The 20515-nt window shown below is 51.1% G+C and overlaps 1 protein-coding gene and 2 long non-coding RNA genes across 6 annotated transcripts; 2 read left to right on the top strand and 1 right to left on the bottom strand.

Annotated features, from left to right (window-relative positions):
* The first annotated feature begins 1308 nt into the window (after positions 1-1308).
* Positions 1309-9285, top strand: WDR13 (WD repeat domain 13). 4 transcript variants are annotated; one of them, XM_015127367.3, is made up of 10 exons: positions 1309-1431; positions 1775-1970; positions 2525-2765; positions 3159-3268; positions 3392-3522; positions 4132-4439; positions 5597-5777; positions 5878-6019; positions 8377-8495; positions 8954-9285. In XM_015127367.3, the coding sequence occupies exons 2-10, from the start codon at positions 1909-1911 to the stop codon at positions 9136-9138; spliced, it is 1479 nt and encodes a 492-aa protein (XP_014982853.1). In that variant the 5' UTR covers positions 1309-1431; positions 1775-1908; the 3' UTR covers positions 9139-9285. The 4 variants fall into 4 exon arrangements, with proteins under 4 accessions (XP_014982853.1, XP_077844851.1, XP_014982852.2 ...); XM_077988725.1 differs by having other exon boundaries at positions 2559-2765; XM_015127366.3 differs by having other exon boundaries at positions 1775-1854.
* Positions 9286-17910: 8625 nt separating this feature from the next.
* Positions 17911-20215, bottom strand: LOC144338596 (uncharacterized). The gene is made up of 2 exons (XR_013412841.1): positions 19167-20215; positions 17911-18592 (listed from the first exon to the last, which is right to left on the bottom strand). It is a non-coding gene; the product is annotated as an uncharacterized LOC144338596 (long non-coding RNA).
* On the top strand, positions 18340-19374 carry LOC144338599 (uncharacterized). Its single transcript, XR_013412846.1, has 2 exons — positions 18340-18658; positions 19113-19374. It is a non-coding gene; the product is annotated as an uncharacterized LOC144338599 (long non-coding RNA).
* Positions 20216-20515: the final 300 nt, after the last annotated feature.

A 20515-nucleotide genomic window follows, 5' to 3' on the forward strand; every position in this document is an offset into this window, starting at 1 on the left:
AGTGAGCCAAGATCATGTCACTGCACTCCAGCCTGGGTGACAGAGTGAGACCCCATCTCAAAAAAAAAAAAAAAAAATTAAATAGATTAACATATATAAAATACCTTGAACAGTACCCAGCACATTGTCTCATAAATATTGTTCTTGTTAACGTTACACGTTTGTGCAGTGAAATAGAGTCTATTCTTTATCAATCATGTTACAAAAGAGTATTTAATATTAAAAGACACTGATAAGCTTGTTACATGGACAAGGGAGATGCTGAGTCAATACAATACAGTGGGATCTTTCAGTGACTTTAAAACATTGTTCAATTGATTGTATTTGTTATAAAAATAGTGTGGAAAATAACAGCTTCGAATTTTATGTCAGTTGATGTTAAGATCCAACAGGAAGTTTACCCTGATAACGTTAAGATGAACAATTTGAAACGCAGCTTCCTGCTGGAAGTTGAAATAGAGATGATTCAGATAGCCTCCTTGGATCCAAACCCCAAAGCTTATTTTGCCTAATTCTATCTTCTGTCTTTAGAAACTCAAGCCTCAAGCTTTCTGGGGGCATCCAAGTCCAACCATCCCAGTCACACACACACAACCGACCTTATTCATCCCAGGGGTGTGCAGAGGCCCACTGCAAGAACTGGTGAACTTTCAAGGCGTCTTTACATATATGATGATTTTTTATTACATTATTCAAGTTTTGCTTGGACAAGATTGTGCTGCTAAAAAGTGGCCTACACCCCCTTTTTTTTTTTTTTTTTTTTTAAGACAGGGTTTCACTCCCGTCACCCAGGCTGGAGTGCAGTGGCGCGATCTTAGCTCACTACAACCTCCGCGTCCTGGGCTCAAGCAATCCTCCTGTCACAACCTCCCGAGTAGCTGGGACTGCAAGCGCCCGCCACCATACCCGGCTAATTTTTGTAGTTTTAGTAGAGACAGGGTTTCACCATGTTGGCCAGGCTGGTCTTGAACTCCTGGCCTCAAGTGATCCACCTGCCTCGGCCTCCCTAAGTGCTGGGATTACAGGCGTAAGCCACCGCGCCCGGCTCTACACCACTTTTAAAAGTCGTGTTTCTTCTCTTTTTTATAATGTACTTCTGATTTCTAGGGAATGATTCGCAAACTCACCCCTGACGCTATGTCCCTTAGACACTATCCTTCCATATACAAAAAGTGCCATTAACGAGTGGGTAGAACTCGAGGGGTGGAGCCTCCGTCCTTGGGCCTGAAGCGAATGTCCCTCAATGCGCCTGCGAGACTCCCACACCCTGGGAAGGATGTCTATCGATTCGCTCTGGGCTCGGCAGCTCTTTCTGATAGCAGGCAGCCATCTTGCTTGGAGCCTGAGAAAGGGAGGAGAGACAGAAGGAACCGGCGACAGTGGTCTCAGGGCCGCTCCGGGGGGCCTCAAGAACCGGAGGCAGCCCCGGAGGTGGTTCCCGATCCCGGGCTATGCTCTTGGACCTGAGAAGGGAAGGCGGAGGGCGGCGGGGACAGGATGGATGGGGAATGTCAAGCAAGGAATGCTAGGCGGGGGAGGGGCGTTGCTATGGCGACTGGGGAGGGGCGGTGTCTGTTCTGAATCGCTGTGTGTCACCCCGGCGCTGCCCAGGAAGGGCAGGGCTGGGGTGATGACCATGGTAACAGCCGGGTGGGAGTTCGTGACATCTCCGGCGCGGAGGGACTCGATGTCTATGGCAGTGGTCGCCTGGCGGACGGGACGGAACTAGATCCCTTCGCTCGGGACGCTCACATTCCAGGCCCTTGTCCTGCAGGCTCCCGCGGGCGGACACGCCAGAGGAGGAGGCCGGGGAATGGCCGCGGTGTGGCAGCAAGTCTTAGCAGTGGACGCGAGGTGAGGCGTGGGGTCGAAGCCCATGGGAGCAGAACTTACTGTGGTGCATGCGCAATGGCGATAAGTGAGGCTGGGCGGAGAACTTGCCTTAATGCGGCTGCGTGGGCATGCCGGAGGTGAGCATGCGCAGTAGCGGGGGCGGGCACGCCCGCGGTGAGTTGGCTGGGCCGGAGAGGATTCTAAACAGCAAGCCGGGAAAGTGTGGTCAGATACAGGCATGCGCAACGACGCTGCCTGTGAGAGGGAGGTGGGGCTCAGGCTAGTGACATCCTATCCCCTATGGGTGTCCCCTGGACTTTTTTTTTTTTTTTACATCCCCATTCTGACCCCATCACCTCCCAACGCTGACCCCCTTAATGTCATTCTGACTTCTGTCGCCCTGGTATACCGACCCCAGTTATTGTCTGCACTGACTCAGTCACCCCGTATGGACCCCAGCAGGGCAGCAGACTGACACTGTTGTCTGCAAACTGACCTCATGACCATGCTCATTATTACTGCAGACTCACTCCCACTGCAGGACCAAGAGGTCCCCCATCACCACTGCTAGTCATTCTAACCACCCAGGCCCCAGTCACTGCCACACACCTCACTCTCCTGCCCTATCTCCCGAGCTGATTGATTCCCTCTGTCCTGTGCCTGCTGCCTGCCCTGCATCCTGACCCTGCAGGTACAACGCGTACCGCACACCAACGTTTCCACAGTTTCGGACGCAGTATATCCGCCGGCGCAGCCAGCTGCTGCGGGAGAATGCCAAGGCTGGGCACCCCCCAGCGCTGCGTCGGCAGTACCTGAGGCTTCGGGGGCAGCTGCTGGGCCAGCGCTACGGACCCCTCTCCGAGCCAGGCAGTGCTCGTGCCTATAGCAACAGCATCGTCCGCAGTAGCCGCACTACCCTTGACCGCATGGAGGTGAGCTCCTGGCCACATTCACCCCCTGGGCATACCCTGCCTGCACACATTCACTCCACTGACTTTCATCAAGCACCTGCTCTTTGCTGGGCACTGTTCTGCATCAGCAGAGGACAAAAATATAATATGCCAAGTAAATCAATAAACAGACAATAAACTTGGTAAACAGGTCAGTAAACATATAGCAAGCCCTGTCTTGAGTATCTGCTGAGCAGGGGGAGGGCAGGAACAGCAGAACTCATGAGGAAGCCACTGTACAAGCGGGCAGCGGTGGTGGTGGCAGGGGGCACGGTGAGAAGTGATCTGGCTCTAGGTAGATTTTCAGGGCTCCACACCTCAAAGGTTCTCGGGTTTTTTGCAGGATGCACCCACCCTGACCCTTTCCATTTGCAGGACTTTGAGGATGATCCTCGGGCCCTGGGGGCCCGTGGGCACCGTCGTTCTGTCAGCCGAGGCTCCTACCAGCTACAGGCACAGATGAACCGTGCTGTCTATGAGGACAGGTATGCACAGAGGCAACCAAGGCTGGGGGTGGGTTGCGAGGAGGAGAGGGGCCCTGGGGCAATGGCAGACTGAACACTTTTGCATCTACCTCCTGTCACCCCTCACTTCCTGTTGGGGCCCAGGCCCCCTGGCAGCGTGGTGCCCACGTCAGCGGCAGAGGCAAGTCGGGCCATGGCCGGGGACACATCACTGAGCGAGAACTATGCCTTTGCGGGCATGTACCATGTTTTTGACCAGCACGTGGATGAGGCAGGTGAGCCAGTGGGTGGCGGGTTCCATCACCAAGCATTTGCCCAAACTGTGACAACCAACCAAGGCATCCTTTTCTGAATCCAAGGCCCCTGGCACACCTCCAAAGGAGGAATGACCATCCGTAAAGCCTTTTGCAGACTGAAAATCCCTCTGCAAAGTGGTCTGCAGAGTCTCAGTGCTTCGTCTATTGGAAAGGGCCTCAGAAGCCTAAGAGAGCCCTTTGCAGCAGGCTGCCTGGGTTCCTGAGTCACTTGGAAGAGTTCAAAGCCTTTGCTGATGATAAATCCCCTTGCAGAGGGCAGAGTGGGCTACAGTGTCAAGGGTTTTGCAAACTGCCAAGAACTTGATTATAAAGTGTTCCCTAAGACAGGAACTTTCTCACATTGCAGAAGACTTGCAATCTGCAAAGGAGCTGCTAAGACTTAGGGAGTTTTGGCAGAGAGTCTTCTGGGGTTACAGTTCCCTTTGTCAGCCAAGGAAAGCCCTTTGCTGAGGCCACTGTGCCTCATGCCGTGGGGCCCCAGCCCCTGGCACACACGTCAGAGCCTTTTAGAGAGAAAAGTGCCCAATGAGTGTGCAGACTCCCACTAATGGCTTCTTGGCATTGCAGTCCCAAGGGTGCGCTTCGCGAATGATGACCGGCACCGCCTGGCCTGCTGCTCACTCGACGGCAGCATCTCCCTGTGCCAGCTGGTGCCCGCCCCACCCACAGTGCTTCGTGTGCTACGGGGCCACACCCGTGGTGTCTCTGACTTCGCCTGGTCCCTCTCCAATGACATCCTCGTGTCCACCTCACTGGATGCCACCATGCGCATCTGGGCCTCTGAGGATGGCCGCTGCATCCGGGAGATCCCTGACCCTGATGGCGCTGAACTGCTCTGCTGCACCTTCCAGCCCGTCAACAACAACCTCACCGTGGTCAGGCTCCAGGACACCCACTCATCAAGGGCTGATGGGCTGGGTCAGGAAGGCCATCTGAGGGATTCAGAGTATAAGGAGGGACAGCCAGGGGGGCCTAGGATCCCCCCGCACCCGCCCAATCTCGTCACAGCAGTCCTAGTGTGGTCAGACTTAAAAGGGAAGCAAATCAGAAGACAGGGGAGTGGGCCGGGCGTGGTGGCTCACGCCTGTAATCCCAGCACTTTGGGAGGCTGAGGCGGGTGGATCACGAGGTCAGGAGATCGAGACCATCCTGGCTAACACAGTGAAACCCCGTTTCTGCTAAAAATACAAAAACTTAGCCGGGCGTGGTGACGGGCGCCTGTAGTCCCAGCTACTCGGGAGGCTGAGGCAGGAGAATGGCATGAACCTGGGAGGTAGAGCTTGCAGTGAGCCGAGCTGGTGCCACTGGGTGACAGAGCGAGACTCCGTCTCAAAAAAAAAAAAAAAAAAAGGGGAGTGCCATTCTTGGTCTGGGATGGCCTTGCTGTGGTATACTCCAGGGAGCACTGGCCAGGGGCAGGGTTCTGGCTCTGGGGCCCCTTTGGTCCCATCAGCTGCAGTCCTACAGTTTTCCAACTGCAGGGGCTACCTCTGAGGAGCAGGATGATGAGGCTGAGCCTTGTCTGGTCTGTCAGTGGCCCCACCATGTCAGACTCCAGGGTAGATTGGTCAGAGAGCAGGGGAAGGACATTAGAAAGTCTGGTGTAACCCGGAGTGGGGTGGGGTGAACTGCAGAGGAACCGACTAAGGGTGAGCTTGTGGGCCGGGATTCTCCCCACATCAGCAGCAGCCCCACAAGTTCCAGAAAGGAGCAGCCAGGGAGCAGGGGAAAGCTGGGATCACAGGCCTAGATGGGCCCTGTGGTTCTCACACTGTGGGAGGACCAACCAAGGGGCAGCATGATGGCTCCGAAGGCCCTTTAGTCCCATAAGCAGGTGGCCTACTCTGGGCAGATTGCAAAAGGGGCTGGCTAGGGAGGTGGATTCATGCCTGGTCACCTTGTCTACCTGCCACAGCCGCACTGTGAATAGACTCAGGGACTAGCCAGTCGCATCAACAGCAGCCCCATTGTGGTCAGACTCAAGGAGGGCCTGGCTGGGAGCAGGATGATGGTCTGTGCATTCTCCCCACAGGTGGGGAACGCCAAGCACAACGTGCATGTCATGAACATCTCCACGGGCAAGAAAGTGAAGGGGGGCTCCAGCAAGCTGACGGGCCGTGTCCTTGCTCTGTCCTTTGATGCCCCTGGCCGGCTGCTCTGGGCGGGTGATGACCGGGGCAGTGTCTTCTCTTTCCTCTTCGACATGGCCACGGGTAGGCAGACAGCAGGCCTGCATCTGAGTGCTCGCCCTCCAGCCCTTCCAGGGCACAGCCCTCACCCTCGCCTTTGCCTTCCCTCCCTCTGCTGCTGCAGGGAAGCTGACTAAAGCCAAGCGTCTGGTGGTGCATGAGGGGAGCCCTGTGACCAGCATCTCAGCCCGGTCCTGGGTCAGCCGCGAGGCCCGGGATCCCTCACTGCTCATCAATGCTTGCCTCAACAAGCTGCTGCTCTACAGGTGGGTCCCCCATCAGGGCCTCCTGGAGATGGAGGGCCTGCCTCCTCCAGCACACTGGGACAGTAGCTCATCTCCTCCATCAGGTTAATTTAATTGAGGGAGCAGTAGTAGCAGTTAACAGTAATAGCAATAGTGAGCGCGTTTACAGCAATCACTGCGGCCAGGCCCGTTCGAAGCAGTTTCCACGTATCACCATATTGAATCCTTGCACCGACCTGTGAGGTAGGTGCTGTTATTATTTCCATTTTGCAGGCGAGCAAACTGAAGCATAAAATAGATTAGGGCTACCTAAAGCAGAGGCCTGTTTTCCTTTCTTTTTTCTTTTATTGTTTTTGTTTTTGCGGGGGGCAATTTGGGGTTTACTGTCCCCACTCACATCTGTCATGTTGCCCAAATGCAGTTCTCAGCCTGGGCCACACATTGAAATGACCTGAAGAGCTTCAAAAACTCTTGCCCGGGCCCCTCTGCAGGCCAGTAATTTCAGAAGCTTTGGGATGGGCCTGGGCATTGGTAGATTGAGAAATTCCCTAAGCGATATCTAGCCAGGCCTGAAAACCACTGCCTAAGAGGATGCTTTTTATTCTACCCCTTTATTTCTCTCCTCCTTTTTAAACAATTTCTATATATACTTAAATTTTTAAAAATTTAAGTGTACCCTTAAGTTTGTACCCATTTCCCACAGCCTCTCCTTTCTTCCTCCTGCCACCTCTGGCCTCCTTCTGCCACAGTAAAGCCCATTAACGATCCACATCTTTCCACATATCCTTGTCTGTCTACAAATCCTAGGCGTGTACACATATCCGCGTGTGTTTTTGTTTGTGAGACAGGGTTTTGCTGTTACCCAGATTGGAGTGCAGTGGCATGATCATGGCTCACTGCAACCTCCAATTCCTGGGCTCATGCGATTCTCCCACCTCAGCCTAAGTAGCTGAGATTACAGGCACACGCCACCATGCTCGGCCAACTTTTTTAATCTATTTTTTGTAGAGATGAGGTTTTGCTGTGTTACCCAGTCTGGTCTCGAACTCATGGCCTCAAGTGATCCACGCACTTTGGCCTCCCAAAGTGCTGGGATTACAGGCGTGAGCCACCTTGCCTAGCTCCCACCACAGTTTTGAAGGAAAGACATTTTAAAGAAATGGCCTTTTCTGGCCAGGCACAGTGGCTTACGCTTGTAATCCCAGCACTTTGGGAGGCCAAGGCGGGTGGATCACCTGAGGTCAGGAGTCCGAGACCAGCCTGGCCAACATGGCAAATCCCCTTCTGTACTAAAAATACAAAAATTAGCTGAGCTTGGTGGCAGGTGCCTATAATCTCAGCTACTCGGGAGGCTGAGGCTGGAGAATTGCTTGAACTTGGGAGGCGGAGGTTGCAGTGAGCTGAGATGGTGCCACTGCACTCCAGCCTGGACGACAGAGCCAGACTCCATCTCTTAAAAAAGAAAGAAAAGGCCGGGCGCGGTGGCTCAAGCCTGTAATCCCAGCACTTTGGGAGGCCGAGACGGGCGGATCACGAGGTCAGGAGTTCAAGACCATCCGGGCTAACACGGTGAAACCCCGTCTCTACTAAAAATACAAAAAATTAGCCGGGCGTGGTGGCGGGCGCCTGTAGTCCCAGCTACTCCGGAGGCTGAGGCAGGAGAATGGCGTAAACCCGGGAGGCGGAGCTTGCAGTGAGCTGAGATCCGGCCACTGTACTCCAGCCTGGGTGACAGAGCGAGACTCCGTCTCAAAAAAAAAAAAAAAAAAAAAAAAGAAAGAAAAAAGAAATGGCCTTTCCTACATTTCAAGTTTCTCACCATGCGATGCCTTGTGGCAACCCCCCAGGTCACCTGTGGGGACTGTGGTTTATTCTAAGGGCTGTGCAGTTTTCCACAGTGTGGGCGTACCATAGTGTGTTTATTTCCTCTCTTTGTGCCTGTCTTAACACCAGGATCTTTTAGAGACCCTTAGAAAGAAAAGCTAGTGAATGAAACTGCAGAGGCTCCCATTTATACCAACAGAGATGGTTTCTGAACCATCAGTAACTCACACATCAGCCCCTATTTATAGTTTATGCAGTCATCTCAGAATTGGGTGTCATAAGCTGGGTGTGGTGTGTGCCTATAGGTAGTCCCAGCTACTCGGGAGGCTGAGGCGGGAGGATCACTTGAGCCTGGGAGGTTGAGGCTGCAGTGAGCCATGATCGCACCACTATACTCCAGCCTGGGTGACAGAGTGAGATCCTGTCTCAAAAACTAAAACAAAAAACGGGTTTCATGCACCTTGAAAAGAACTTAGGCACAGGGGTGGGGACATAGGCCCACAACTTGTCTCCCTGCTGGGGCTGTGTTTTGACCCGGTCTGTCCTCCTGTCAGGGTGGTAGACAACGAGGGGACCCTGCAGCTGAAGAGAAGCTTCCCCATCGAGCAGAGCTCACATCCTGTGCGCAGCATCTTCTGTCCCCTCATGTCGTTCCGCCAGGGGGCCTGCGTGGGTGAGTCCTGTAGGGACAGGGGATCTGGGTGACTGGGGAGGGGCAGGAGCCAGGGCTGGTGCCAGCCTGGCTCAGACATCATGACACTCTGATGCCCTGACTTCCTAGGCCTCATGACCCCTCCTGCCCCAACAGCCTCACTCTGGGACTCACAGCTCCAAACAGCTCAGAGAACTCACAGTTTGCACTTGGTCTCAGCCAAAAGGCCAAGAAGTGATGAAAACTCACACTTTGAACGCACTTCCCCCCAAACAGCCCAGAGACCTCGCACTCTGCACACAGTACCGAAACAGCCAGGCGACCTCCCATCTAGGGATGGGGCCCCCTCAAACCTCCCCAAGCCATGCTAGGACCTCACACCTCGGACATACACCCTTCAACACCTCAGACACCTCAGGGACTTCCCACCACGGGCACCCCAGGCGCCTCCCGATGGCCTCTCCCTCTCACCCCGACAGTGACGGGCAGTGAGGACATGTGCGTGCACTTCTTTGATGTGGAGCGGGCGGCCAAGGCTGCCGTCAACAAGCTGCAGGGCCACAGTGCACCTGTGCTTGATGTCAGCTTCAACTGCGACGAGAGCCTACTGGCCTCCAGTGACGCCAGCGGCATGGTCATCGTCTGGAGGCGGGAGCAGAAGTAGGGTCCTGTCAGCCCTGCTGCTGTCCTCCATCCCACCCCTCTTACTCCAGCCTCGTGTTGTAAATAAAGTTTCGGTGGTCGTGCTGAGGGCCAGCTCCCAACTCTGCCAGGGACGGGCAGGGCAGCGGGCAGCTCCAGGAACACAGTGGAACGGGGTTCATTGACTCATTCGTGCATTCATGCATCGACGGATTCATTCATTCCACAAGCATTGATTGAATGTCTGCTGGGTCACAGGCACCGCCTTAACTGTTTTACATACTCATGCATTCGATAGACATTAGTGAGCCCCGACCGTGTGCCAGGAACTGTTCTGGGCACTGGGGATACTGCTCTGACCTAAACTGACAGAAATGCCTGCCCTCATTGGGCTTGCATCATAATGGAGACAGTAGACAAAAATACGGAACAGGCCAGCTAATGATGAGTGGTGTGAAGAAAATAAAGCAAGGATGGGAGACAGAGCTACAGAAGTTGGGGGAGTGGGCTCTTTATGGTGACAGCATCAGGGAAGATGATCCTGACAGGGTGACTTTTTTGTTCTTGAGACAGGGTCTCACTCTGTCACCCAGGTTGGAATGCAGTGGCATGACCATAGCTCACTGCAGCCTCAATCTCCGGGACTCAAGTGGCCCTCACTTAAGCCTCCCAAGTAGCTGGGACTATGGGTGTGTGCCACCACACCTGGGTACTTTTTGTATTTTTAGTAGAGACGGGATCTCGCCATGTTGCCCAGGCTGGTCTCGAACTCCTGGGCTCAAGCGATCCACTCGCCTCAGCCTCCCAAAGTGCTGGGATTACAGGCGTGAACCACCACACCTGGCTCAGGGTGACATTTAAATAAAGACTTGAATGAAGTGAGTGGGAGTCATAGTGTAGGGGGAGAACATTCTAGGCAGAGAGAAAGCCAGCCTAAAGGCACTTAGGCTAGAGCGCTCCAGAAGGATCATTGTGTATGCCAGAGTCTTGCTGGACCAGAGTGTGACAGTAGATGAGGTCAGACAGGCCAGATGCTTCATGGGCCACAGTGAGGACTTTGGCTTTTTTTCTGAGTGGGGGTGACCAGAAGGTCTCAAGCAGAGGAGGGGTATGATCTGACTTGGTCATAGAGGCTCCCTCTGGCTGCTGAAGGGAACAAATTGGGGGTGGGCGTAGAAGCAGGGGACCCAGCAGGAGACCCCTCTGAGCGCAGTGATGGGGACTTGCACCAGGGTAGTGACAGTGGAGGAGTTGGCAGGGAACATTGGGTTGGACCCCCAGCGGGTTCACCATGTTAGGCTGCAGGACTCTGCTGCCTCCTCAGGGGGCGATATTCCCAGACTCCTCCACACAGCAGCCCTTGCCTGGGCTCCACCTCTCTCTGTGCATAGTGTTGTTTCTTGAAAGCAGGGAGCAGACGTGTTGGGTCCTGGAGCCCCAAGCTGGTGCAGGAGCAACTGGAAGTTAAGGCTGACCTGGGGCCTCCTGCTGTGTGGTGGAATCTCCATCCCTCAGACCACCCTTGTCTCCTCCCAGCCCCGTTCAGGGTGCAAATTCCAGCCCTGGAACAGCTTAGAGACCAAAAAATGATGTTAAGTATTTGAGGGGAGCCCCGAGAGAGGAGAAAAAGGTTTGAGTATTGATGGGAGTAAATAACCAAAATTGCTTATCAGTGGCCTGTGTCACCAGAAAATGTCAAAGTTACCTGAAGCAGCAAAGAGGCTCTTGCTCCATCCCCTCCCTTCCTCCTCAGCTCCATTTGTTGCCACATATGCGTTGACTGGAACTGCGACTGACATCTTGGGACCTTAGGGTCAGTCCACAGCTTGGTAGAGACTCCAGCTTGGTCCAGTGTTGCTGAGCTGCTGAACTCGCACCAACAGTCTTGTTGGAGGGAAATAATCTCCCGTTTGTTCAGTCCAGTTATTTGACAGTGTGGTTACTTTTACCCCAAGCATTTCTATCTGGCACTTCCATCTAATAGACCTCAGGGTACATGGTGGTGAGATAGGGACATCAGTGAGCTAGATTGTTCCCGTGGTAAAGGTCATGTATGTGTGTGTGTGTCATGGTCCCCAATACCAGTCCCAGGCCCAGTGATTTGCTAGGAGGACTTCCAAGACTCAGTATGTGGTTGTATTCATGGCTATGATTGATTTATTACAACAAAAAGATATAGAGCAAAATCAACAAAAAGAAATGGTGTGCAGGACCAACTCCCAGAGAGACCCAGTGACAAGTTTCCAGGGCTCCTCTCTCATTGGAGTCACAGAAGATGTGCTCGGTTCACAGTAATGGGTTGTGACAATACATGCGAAATGTTGTCAACCAAGGAAGCTCAATTAGAGACTCAGCACTCAGAAGTTTTTTGTTGTTGTTGTTGTTTTGTTTTGTTTTATTTTGGGGGGGGTCTTGCTCTGATGCCCAGGCTGGAATGCAATGGCGTGATCTCGGCTCACTGCAGCCTCCACCTCCTGGGTTCAAGCGATCCTTGGGCCTCAGCTTCTCGAATAGCTGGGACTACAGGCGCACACCAGCAAGCCCAGCTAATTTTTGTATTTTTAGTAGGGATGGAGTTTCACCATGTTGGCCAGGCTGGTCTTGAACTCCTGACCTCAAGTGATCCTCCCACCTCAGCCTCCCAAACTGCTGGGATTACAGGCGTGAGCGCCTGGCTGGTATCAAGTTTTTACTGGGGTATGGTCACACAGGCACCCCCTGCCTGGCACCTACCCAAATCCCAGACTCCCAAAAGGAAAGCAGGGGCTCAGCATAAATCACCTTTTTAAATTATTATTATTGAGACGGAGTCTCGCTCTGTCGCCAGGCTGGAGTGCAGTGGTGCGATCTCGGCTTACTGCAACCTCTGCCTCCTGGGTTCAAGCAATTCTGCCTCAGCTTCCTGAGTAGCTGGGACTACAAGCGCGTGCCACCATGCCCAGCTAACTTTTGTATTTTTAGTAGAGACGGGGTTTCACCATATTGGCCAGGCTGGTCTCCATCTCTTGACCTTGTGATCCGCCCACCTCGACCTCCCAAAATACTGGGATTACAGGCGTGAGCCACTGCTCCCGGCCCACTTTTTTATACAAACAGCTTAGGTAGAGTAAGCCATTCTTTTTTATTTTTTATTTTTTTCTTTTTTTGAGACAGGGTCTCACTTTGTTGCCCAGGCTGGAGTGCAGTGGCTCAAACACGGTTCGCTGCAGCCTCAACCTCCCAGGCTCAAGCAGTCCTGCTGTTTCAGCCTCCAAAGTAGCTGGGACCACAGACATGCACCACCACAACCCCAGCTGATTTTTGTAGAGATGGGTTTCACCATGTTGCCCAGGCTGGTCTTGAACTCCTGGGCTCAAGTGATCCTCCCACCTTGGCCTCCCAAAGTGCTGGGATTACAGGTGTGAGCCACCACGCCCGGCCAGAGTGAGCCGTTCTTATCTCTTAGGGAATGGTGGGAACCCTCCTGGAATCTATGTTCCTAGACACCAGTCAAGGGCCAACCTTGAAGCAGGCCTTTCCAAAGATCGCAGTTGAGGCCTGCTCTGTTACTGTTTTTCTGCACAGTATGCAACACCACACAGATGCTCAGTTTCCACCAAGGTCTGTGGATGGCAAGATAATTTTGAGGAACCTCCTTTTTCGCTAACATTTTTCTTCTTTTGTTTACACTCCACATTCTCTATTGAGTCTAGATTCAAGATGATTGATCATGAATATTGTGCATGATTTTGGGGGTCTCCTCTTTGTGAAATTTTGAGGTGGCAGATTTGACATTCTACTTTAAACTCATCTTGGTGGTACTTTTCTTGACTCACCACCTGAGGGGGAATAGATAATGCAGAAAGAATAAAAAGAGTGTTATCAGTCGCATTCGGGCCTCGGTTAACTTGTCCAGCATCACTGGTTTCACATCAGATCTGAAGCTCTGTCAACCATTCCACTATCAATGCCCCTCTGGTCTTGCCTCAAATCGAGGCTTTGATTAATTGTTCCCTGCCCTTTGTCTGACTTTGAACCTGTGTGTTTGTCAACTACTTTACCATCAAGAGCCTCTCTGGGCCAGGCGCGATGGCTCATACCTGTAATCCCAGCACTTTAGGAGGCCAAGGCGGGCAGATCACGAGGTCAGGAGATCAAGACCATCCTGGCTGACACGGTGAAACCCTGTCTCTACTACAAATATGAAAAAATTAGCTGGGCGTGGTGGCGGGCGCCTGTAGTCCCAGCTACTCAGGAGGCTGAGGTAGGAGAATCGCTTGAACCCGGGAGGCGGAGGTTGCAGTGAGCCGAGATCGCGCCACTCCACTCCAGCCTGGGCGACAGAGGGAGACTCCATGTCAAAAACAAAAAACAAAAAAACAAAAAAAATGGCTGGGCGCAGTGGCTCACGCCTGTAATCCCAGCACTTTGGGAGGCCAAGGTGGTGGATCACGAGGTCAGGATATTGAGACCATCCTGCCCAACGTGGTGAAACCCCATCTCTACTAAAAATGCAAAAATTAGCTGGATTTGGTGGCGTGTGCCTGTAATCCCAGCTACTCAGGAGGCTGAGGCACAAGAATAGCTTGAACCCAACAGGCGGAGGTTGCAGTGAGCCAAGATTGCGCCACTGCACTCCAGTCTGGTGACAGAGCAAGACTTGTCAAAAAAAAAAAAAAAAAAGAAAAGAAAAAAAAGCCTCTCTGGTCTCAGAACGAAGCTGGGCCTTTGTTAACTATTACCCCACTGGTGTACCACTGGTCAAATCTCAAACCAGGGCTACTGTATAATATTTCACTAGCAATTGACTTCTGATCTGACCTTGAACTGAACTTGGGCTTCTATTGACTACTGTATTTTGTGATCAGCGCCCTTTTGCTCCGTTCCAACCTCGAGGACCCTCAGTCCTGACCTTGCATCTGGGCCTCTGTTAATTATTTCACCACCAATGCCCTTATGGTGTCAATTCCAATCTGCACTTCTGTATTAATGGTTGTACCACTGGTTGGGCACAGTGTCTCATGCCTGTAATCCTAACACTTTGGGTGGCCGAGGCAGGCGGGTCACCTGAGGTCGGGAGTTTGAGACCAGCGTGACCAACATGGAGAAGCACCGTCTCTACTAAAAATACAAAATTAGCTGGGAGTGGTGGTGCATGCCTGTAATCTCAGCTACTCAGGAGGCTGAGGCACGAGAATAGCTTGAACCCAACAGGCGGAGGTTGCAGTGAGCCAAGATCGCGCCATTGCACCCCAGCCCTGGGCAACAAGAGCAAAACTCCGTCTCAAACCCCAAACGACAAAAACAACAACAAAACAGTTGTACCATGAATGCCCATGGAGTCTACACTTAAGCCCAGGCCTCTGTTAACTAGTCTACTATCATTGACTCTTTGGTCTGACCTCAGACCTGGGCATCTCTCTCTTTTTTTTTTTTTTTTTGACATAGAGTCTTGCTCTGTTGCCCAGGCTGGAGTGCAGTGGTGCCATCTCGGCTCACTGCAAGCTCCGCCTCCCGGGTTCATGCCATTCTCTTGCCTCAACCTCCTGAGTAGCTGGGACTACAGGCGCCTGCCACCACACCTGGCTAATTTTTTTGTATTTTTTAGTAGAGACGGGGTTTCACTATGTTGGCCAGGATGGTCTCGATCTCCTGACCTTATGATCCGCCCACCTTCGCCTCTCAAAGTGCTGGGATTACAGGCGTGAGCCACCGCACCCGGCCCTGGGCATCTCTTAATGTTTCTTTCACCAGCACCTATGACCTCAAACCCAGGCACTTTATTTATTTATTTTTATTTATTTTTTTTTTTAAGACAGAGTCTCGCTCTGTTGCCCAGGCTGGACTGCAGCGGCATGATCTCGGCTCACTGCAACCTCCTGCTCCTGGGTTCAAGCGATTCTCCTGCCTCAGTCTCCCGCGTAGCCAGGATTACAGGTGCCTGCCACCACGCCCAGCTAATTTTTGTATTTTTAGTAGAGATGGGGTTTCACCATGTTGGCCAGGCTGGTCTCAAACTCCTGACCTCAAGTGATCCTCCTGCTTTGGCTCCTAAAGTGCTGGGATTACAGGCGTGAGCCACCGCACCCGGCTGACCTTCATTTGATGTTCTAGCTTCAAGGTCCTTCTGGTCTCGAATCAAACCTGAACCTCGGTTCACTTTTCATCCAACAGTGCCACATGGGTCATGCCTGGTCTTCTTTTTAACTGTTCAACCTTCAGTCTCTTCTCATCTGACTTTGAATGTAGGCCATTTTGACTCACACCATCAATTGGTCTGATCTCAAATCTGGTCTCCTGTTAAGCATCAATGTTCTTCTGGCTGAACATGTTCTCAAAATCTGGGTTCTCTTTTCTTTTCTTTTTTTTTTTTAGACGGAGTCTCGCTCTGTTGCCAGGGCTGGAGTGCGGTGGCGCGATCTCAGCTCACTGTAACCTCCGCCTCCCAGGTTCAAGCGATTCTCCTGCCTCAGCCTCCCGAGTAGCTGGGACTACAGGCACGTGCCACCACGCCCGGCTAATTTTTGTACTTTTAGTAGAGACAGGGTTTCACCATGTTGGCCAGGATGGTCTCAATCTCTTGACCTCATGCTCTGCCCGCCTCGGCCTCCCAAAGTACTGGGATTACAGGCATGAGCCACCGCGCCTGGCCACCGGGTTCTCTTTTCTAGTCATTCCACATTCAGTATCATCCTGGTCCCTAATCAGAGCTCTTCCACTATCCTTGCTCTCTAGTCTGTCTGATTCTTAACCAGGACTTACATTTCCTATTTCATATTTAAAGATCTACTGGTCTAGTTAGCCAACACAGCCATTTAACTATCCCCAAATCCTTCCACTCCAAGCCTTCTCAAACCAGTCTTCTGTTAAATATACCACCAACTCCCATCTGGTTTGACCTTGAATCTGATCCTCTGATAACTGCTCCATCGCCAGTGTCCTGTGGATCTGTCATTGAAATTGTATAGTTATCTCTTCCAACACCAGTGCCCCTAGAGTGTGAACTCAAACCCCAGGCTCTGTTAAGTATTCTAGACTTGAGTCCACTCTGAACTGACCTCAAACCTAGATATTAATTTGATTGTCCTCATCCCTTTTTCTCTGGTCTGACCCTAAACCACGGTCTCTGTTAACTGTTATGCCTGGAACGTTCCTCTAGTCTGAGTTCAAGCATTTGCTAACTATCCCAATATCAAATCTCTCCTCTTTGTCTAGATATTCAACAGAATAATTAAAGCAGAACTATTTAAAAATCCTTGCCCCTCTTACTTGACCTCAAATCTGGGTGTCTTTATTCCATCATCAGTGCTTTTTCTGGTCTATTATTGAACTCTGTGTATTAATTCTCCTATCATTAATGTCCGCATCTGACTTTAAACTATGGTCTCTGTTCATTCTTCCGCTATAAATTCCTCTCTGGTAGTGTTGCCTTCCACACAGACCTCTGATAAAACTACCACTGTTAATGCCCCCTTAAACAAGGACTTTGGTTAGTGAGTTTACCATCAATACCCTCCTGTTTTATTTTATTTTTTTATTTTTATTGAGACAGAGTCTTGCTCTTGTCACCCAGGCTGGAGTGCAGTGGCACGATCTTGGCTCACTGAAACCTCTGCCTCCCGGGTTCAAGTGATTCTCCTGCCTCAGCCTCCTGAGTAGCTGGGATTACCGGTGCGTGCCACCACGCGTGGTTAACTTTTTTTTTTTTTTTTTTTTTTTTTTTGAGACGGAGTCTTGCTCTGTAGCCCAGGCTGGAGTGCAGTGGCCGGATCTCAGCTCACTGCAAGCTCCGCCTCCCGGGTTCACGCCATTCTCCTGCCTCAGCCTCCGGAGTAGCTGGGACTACAGGCGCCCGCCACCTCGCCCGGCTAGTTTTTGTATTTTTTAGTAGAGATGGGGTTTCACCGTGTTAGCCAGGATGGTCTCGATCTCCTGACCTCGTGATCCACCCGTCTCGGCCTCCCAAAGTGCTGGGATTACAGGCGTGAGCCACCACGCCCGGCCTTTTTTTTTTTTTTTTTTTTTTTTTTGAGACAGTCTCACTGTGTTGTCCAGGCTGGAGTGCAGTGGCACGATCTCAGCTTACTGCAACCTCTGCTTCCTGAGTTCAAGTGATTCTGCCCCCACCTCCCGAGTAACTGGTATTACAGGCATGCACCACCATGCCCAGCTAACTTTTGTATTTTTAGTAGAGACAGGGTTTCGCCATGTTGGCCAGGCTGGTCTCAAACTCCTGGACCTCAAGGGATCCGCCTGCCTCTACCTCCCAAAGTACTGGGATTACAGGGGTGAGCTATCACGCCTGGCTGATACCTTCCTATTTATAAAGCACTGGCCCTGGCATGTGTTAACTAGTCCATCACCCATGCCCTATTTTCTGACCTTGAACTTGGACCATTGTTTGTTTTTGAGACAGAGTTTCTTTTTTTTTTTTTTTTTTTTTTTTTTGTGATGGAGTCTTGCCCTGTCGCCCAGGCTGGAGTGCAGTGGCACGATCTCAGGTCACTGCAATCTCTGCCTCTGGGGCTCAAGTGATTCTCCTGCTTCAGCCTGCCAAGTAGCTGGGACTACAGGCGAGCGCCACCAGGCCTGGCTAATTTTTTGTATTTTTAGTAGAGACAGGGTTTCACCATGTTGGCCAGGCTAGTCTGGAACTCCTGACCTCAGGTGATCTGTCCGCCTCAGCCTTCCAAAGTGCTGGGATTACAGACGTGAGGCACCGCGCCCGACTGGACCATTGTTAAGTGTCTCTATATCCATGCCTCTTCGGTTACACTTTAAACCTGGGCTTATGGCAAATACTTCAGCATTAGTGGCCTTCAGATCTGAACCCAAATATAGGAGATTAAATTACTGGACTTATAAGGGCTTCACAGTGGTCACTATTAAGGAAATGCAGACTGCAGTCCAGATAAAATGGGGTGAGAGACTGCAGTGTGGACAAAAGTGTCCACAGAAATAAATGTGAGTTCTAGTGGAGTCACAGACTAGGGTGTGGACACTCCTAGGATCTATACCTGACACTGTGTGACCCCAGGAATTTCTGCACCCTGCTCTGTGTGACACCAGAAGTAGTCATGTCCCAGTATGTATGTGGCCAGGAGTGTCCACATTCTAGTCTTTGTGGCCTGAGGATTGTTGGCATCCTGGTCCCTGAACCCGTAAGTTCACCCTCCAGTCTGTGTGACCCATAGGTGTCCAAATTCCTATTTGTGTGAACCCAGAAGTGTTCATATCACAGTCAATATGAGGATCTATACCTAGTGTGTCTGACCCCAGCATTTCCAAACTGCAGTCTATGTGACCCATGGGGTTCACATCCCAAGTATGCCTCCACCCTGCCTGTGTGACTCTCACAGCATCGAAACCCCTGTTTCTGTGATCTCAGAAGAGTTCACATTCCCATTCACAAAGGAGAGAATATATATTCTTTCATTTCTGCTGCTGATAATTAGAGAAATGTAGATTCAATTTTTTTTTTTTTTTTGAGATGGAGTCTAGCTGTATCGCCAGGCTAGAGTGCAGTGGCATGATCTTGGCTCACTGCGACCTCTGCCTCCCGGGTTCCAGTGATTCTCCTGCCTCAGCCTCCCGAGTAGCTGGGATTACATGCGCCCACCACCACATCCAGCTAATTTTTGTATTTTTCGTAGAGACAGGGTTTCACCATGTTGGTCAGGATGGTCTCAATCTCTTGACCTTGTGATCCACCCTCCTCGGCCTCCCAAAGTGCTGGGATTACAGGCGTGAGCCACCGCGCCTGGCCTCAACTGTATTTTTTTTTTTAACCTAAAGGTAATCACAAGTGGAATTAAAAACAGGGATAGGTTGGCACAGCAGCTCACGCCTGTAATCCTAGCAGTTTCGGAGGCTGAGGTGGGTAGATCACTTGAGGCCAGGAGTTTGAGACCAGCCTGGCCAACACAGTGAAACCTTGTCTCTACCAAAAAAATACGAAAATTAGCCAGATGTGGTGGCATGTACCTGTAGTCCCAGCTACTCAGGAGGCTGAGGCAGGAGAATCACTTGAACCTGGGAGGCAGAGGCTATGGTGAGCCGAGATCGTGCCACTGCACTCCAGCCTGGGTGACAGAGTGAGACCTGTCTCAGAAAAAAAAAAAAAAAAATGACAAGGGCACTCAGACTGAATGAATATTCCAAGAAACAACCAAATGATATCTGAATCAATATGATGCAGAAAGTTTTTTAATGATGCATAAAAATGCATGAGAAAAGTAAAGAGAGAAAACAGCAGTTACAATAGAAGTTCAAGATAAAATTAAGGGAAAAAAGCATTAGACAGTCAAAGAGGACCCTTTTTATTGATGAAGGGCATGATCAACATTGAAAATACAAGTCATGAATTCTTGTATTCCATACAAGAGACCAAATCTTTAGCTAAAGGAATGGAAGAGAGCCAACTGAATCCTAGCCAAGCTCATGCATATGGTTGGATCAAATTAAGCAGTCTTCACAGCAGACACTAAAAATTGAAATGGGCGTATCAGTTAGGGTTAGTGGACAATAGAGGAAAAGCGAGGAAGTGGACACATGGTTTACCCATTTTCTCACCGTGGACCCAAGAAAGGATACTTTGGTGACCTTGGGTGTTCTCTCGTGCAGTGAATATAAGTGGCTACAGTACAATGTTGAGCACTCTTATGAGACCTTGACATGACTATACTAAGTTCATTTTCAGGTGCTTATTCAAAGGGGAAGTCACTGATGGCAAATTCTAACTCACAGCCTCATCTGTATAGAAAAGATGTGCCGTGATCGTGCCACTGCACTCCAGCCTCGGCAACAGAGTGAGACCTTCTCTCTAAATAGTAACAGTAAGTTCCAAAACAAAACAAAACAACAACTTATAGTGGCCATAAGCTCCAGACCACAATGTAATCGTGGTTAGAAATTAGTAGTCGATTATACAGAAGAAGCCATTAAGCCCCTCCTACCACAGCTAACTGAGGTTCTGGCTGGTGGCTCTGGGGCTTTGTCCTCCATCTGTCCATGGTGATGCTCTAGCATTACATAACAGGGTTGGTCTGGTCAGCTCTCAACACATCGACATAACTTACTCTTGCATCAGAGAGATTATTCAAGTGCCAAGTACCACCACTTTCTTCTTCTTCTTCTTTTTTTTCCCCTTGAGACAGAATCTTGCTGTGTCATCCAGGCTAGAGTGCAGTGGCGCCATCTGGGCTCACTGCAACCTCAAGCTATTCTCGTGCCTCAGCCTCCCGAGTAGCTGGGACCACAGATGCACGGCACCACGCCCAGCTAAATTTTGTATTTTTAGTAGAGACAGGTTTTGCCACATTGGTCAGGCTGGTCTCGAACTCCTGGCCTCAAGTGATCCACCCACCTTGGCCTCCCAGAGTGCTGGGATTACAGGTGTGAACCACCACACCCAGCCACTT

The sequence above is a fragment of the Macaca mulatta genome, chromosome X (assembly GCF_049350105.2).
Source record: "Macaca mulatta isolate MMU2019108-1 chromosome X, T2T-MMU8v2.0, whole genome shotgun sequence".
NCBI lineage: Eukaryota > Metazoa > Chordata > Mammalia > Primates > Cercopithecidae > Macaca > Macaca mulatta.

Coding starts and splice junctions, on each gene's coding strand:
- WDR13 (XM_015127367.3), top strand. CDS start 1,909: ATGGCGATAAGTGAGGCTGGGCGGAGAACTTGCCTTAATGCGGCTGCG. Junction 3,523..4,131: donor CCAGCACGTGGATGAGGCAG/GTGAGCCAGTGG, acceptor TTGGCATTGCAG/TCCCAAGGGTGCGCTTCGCG. Junction 6,020..8,376: donor AACAAGCTGCTGCTCTACAG/GTGGGTCCCCCA, acceptor TCCTCCTGTCAG/GGTGGTAGACAACGAGGGGA.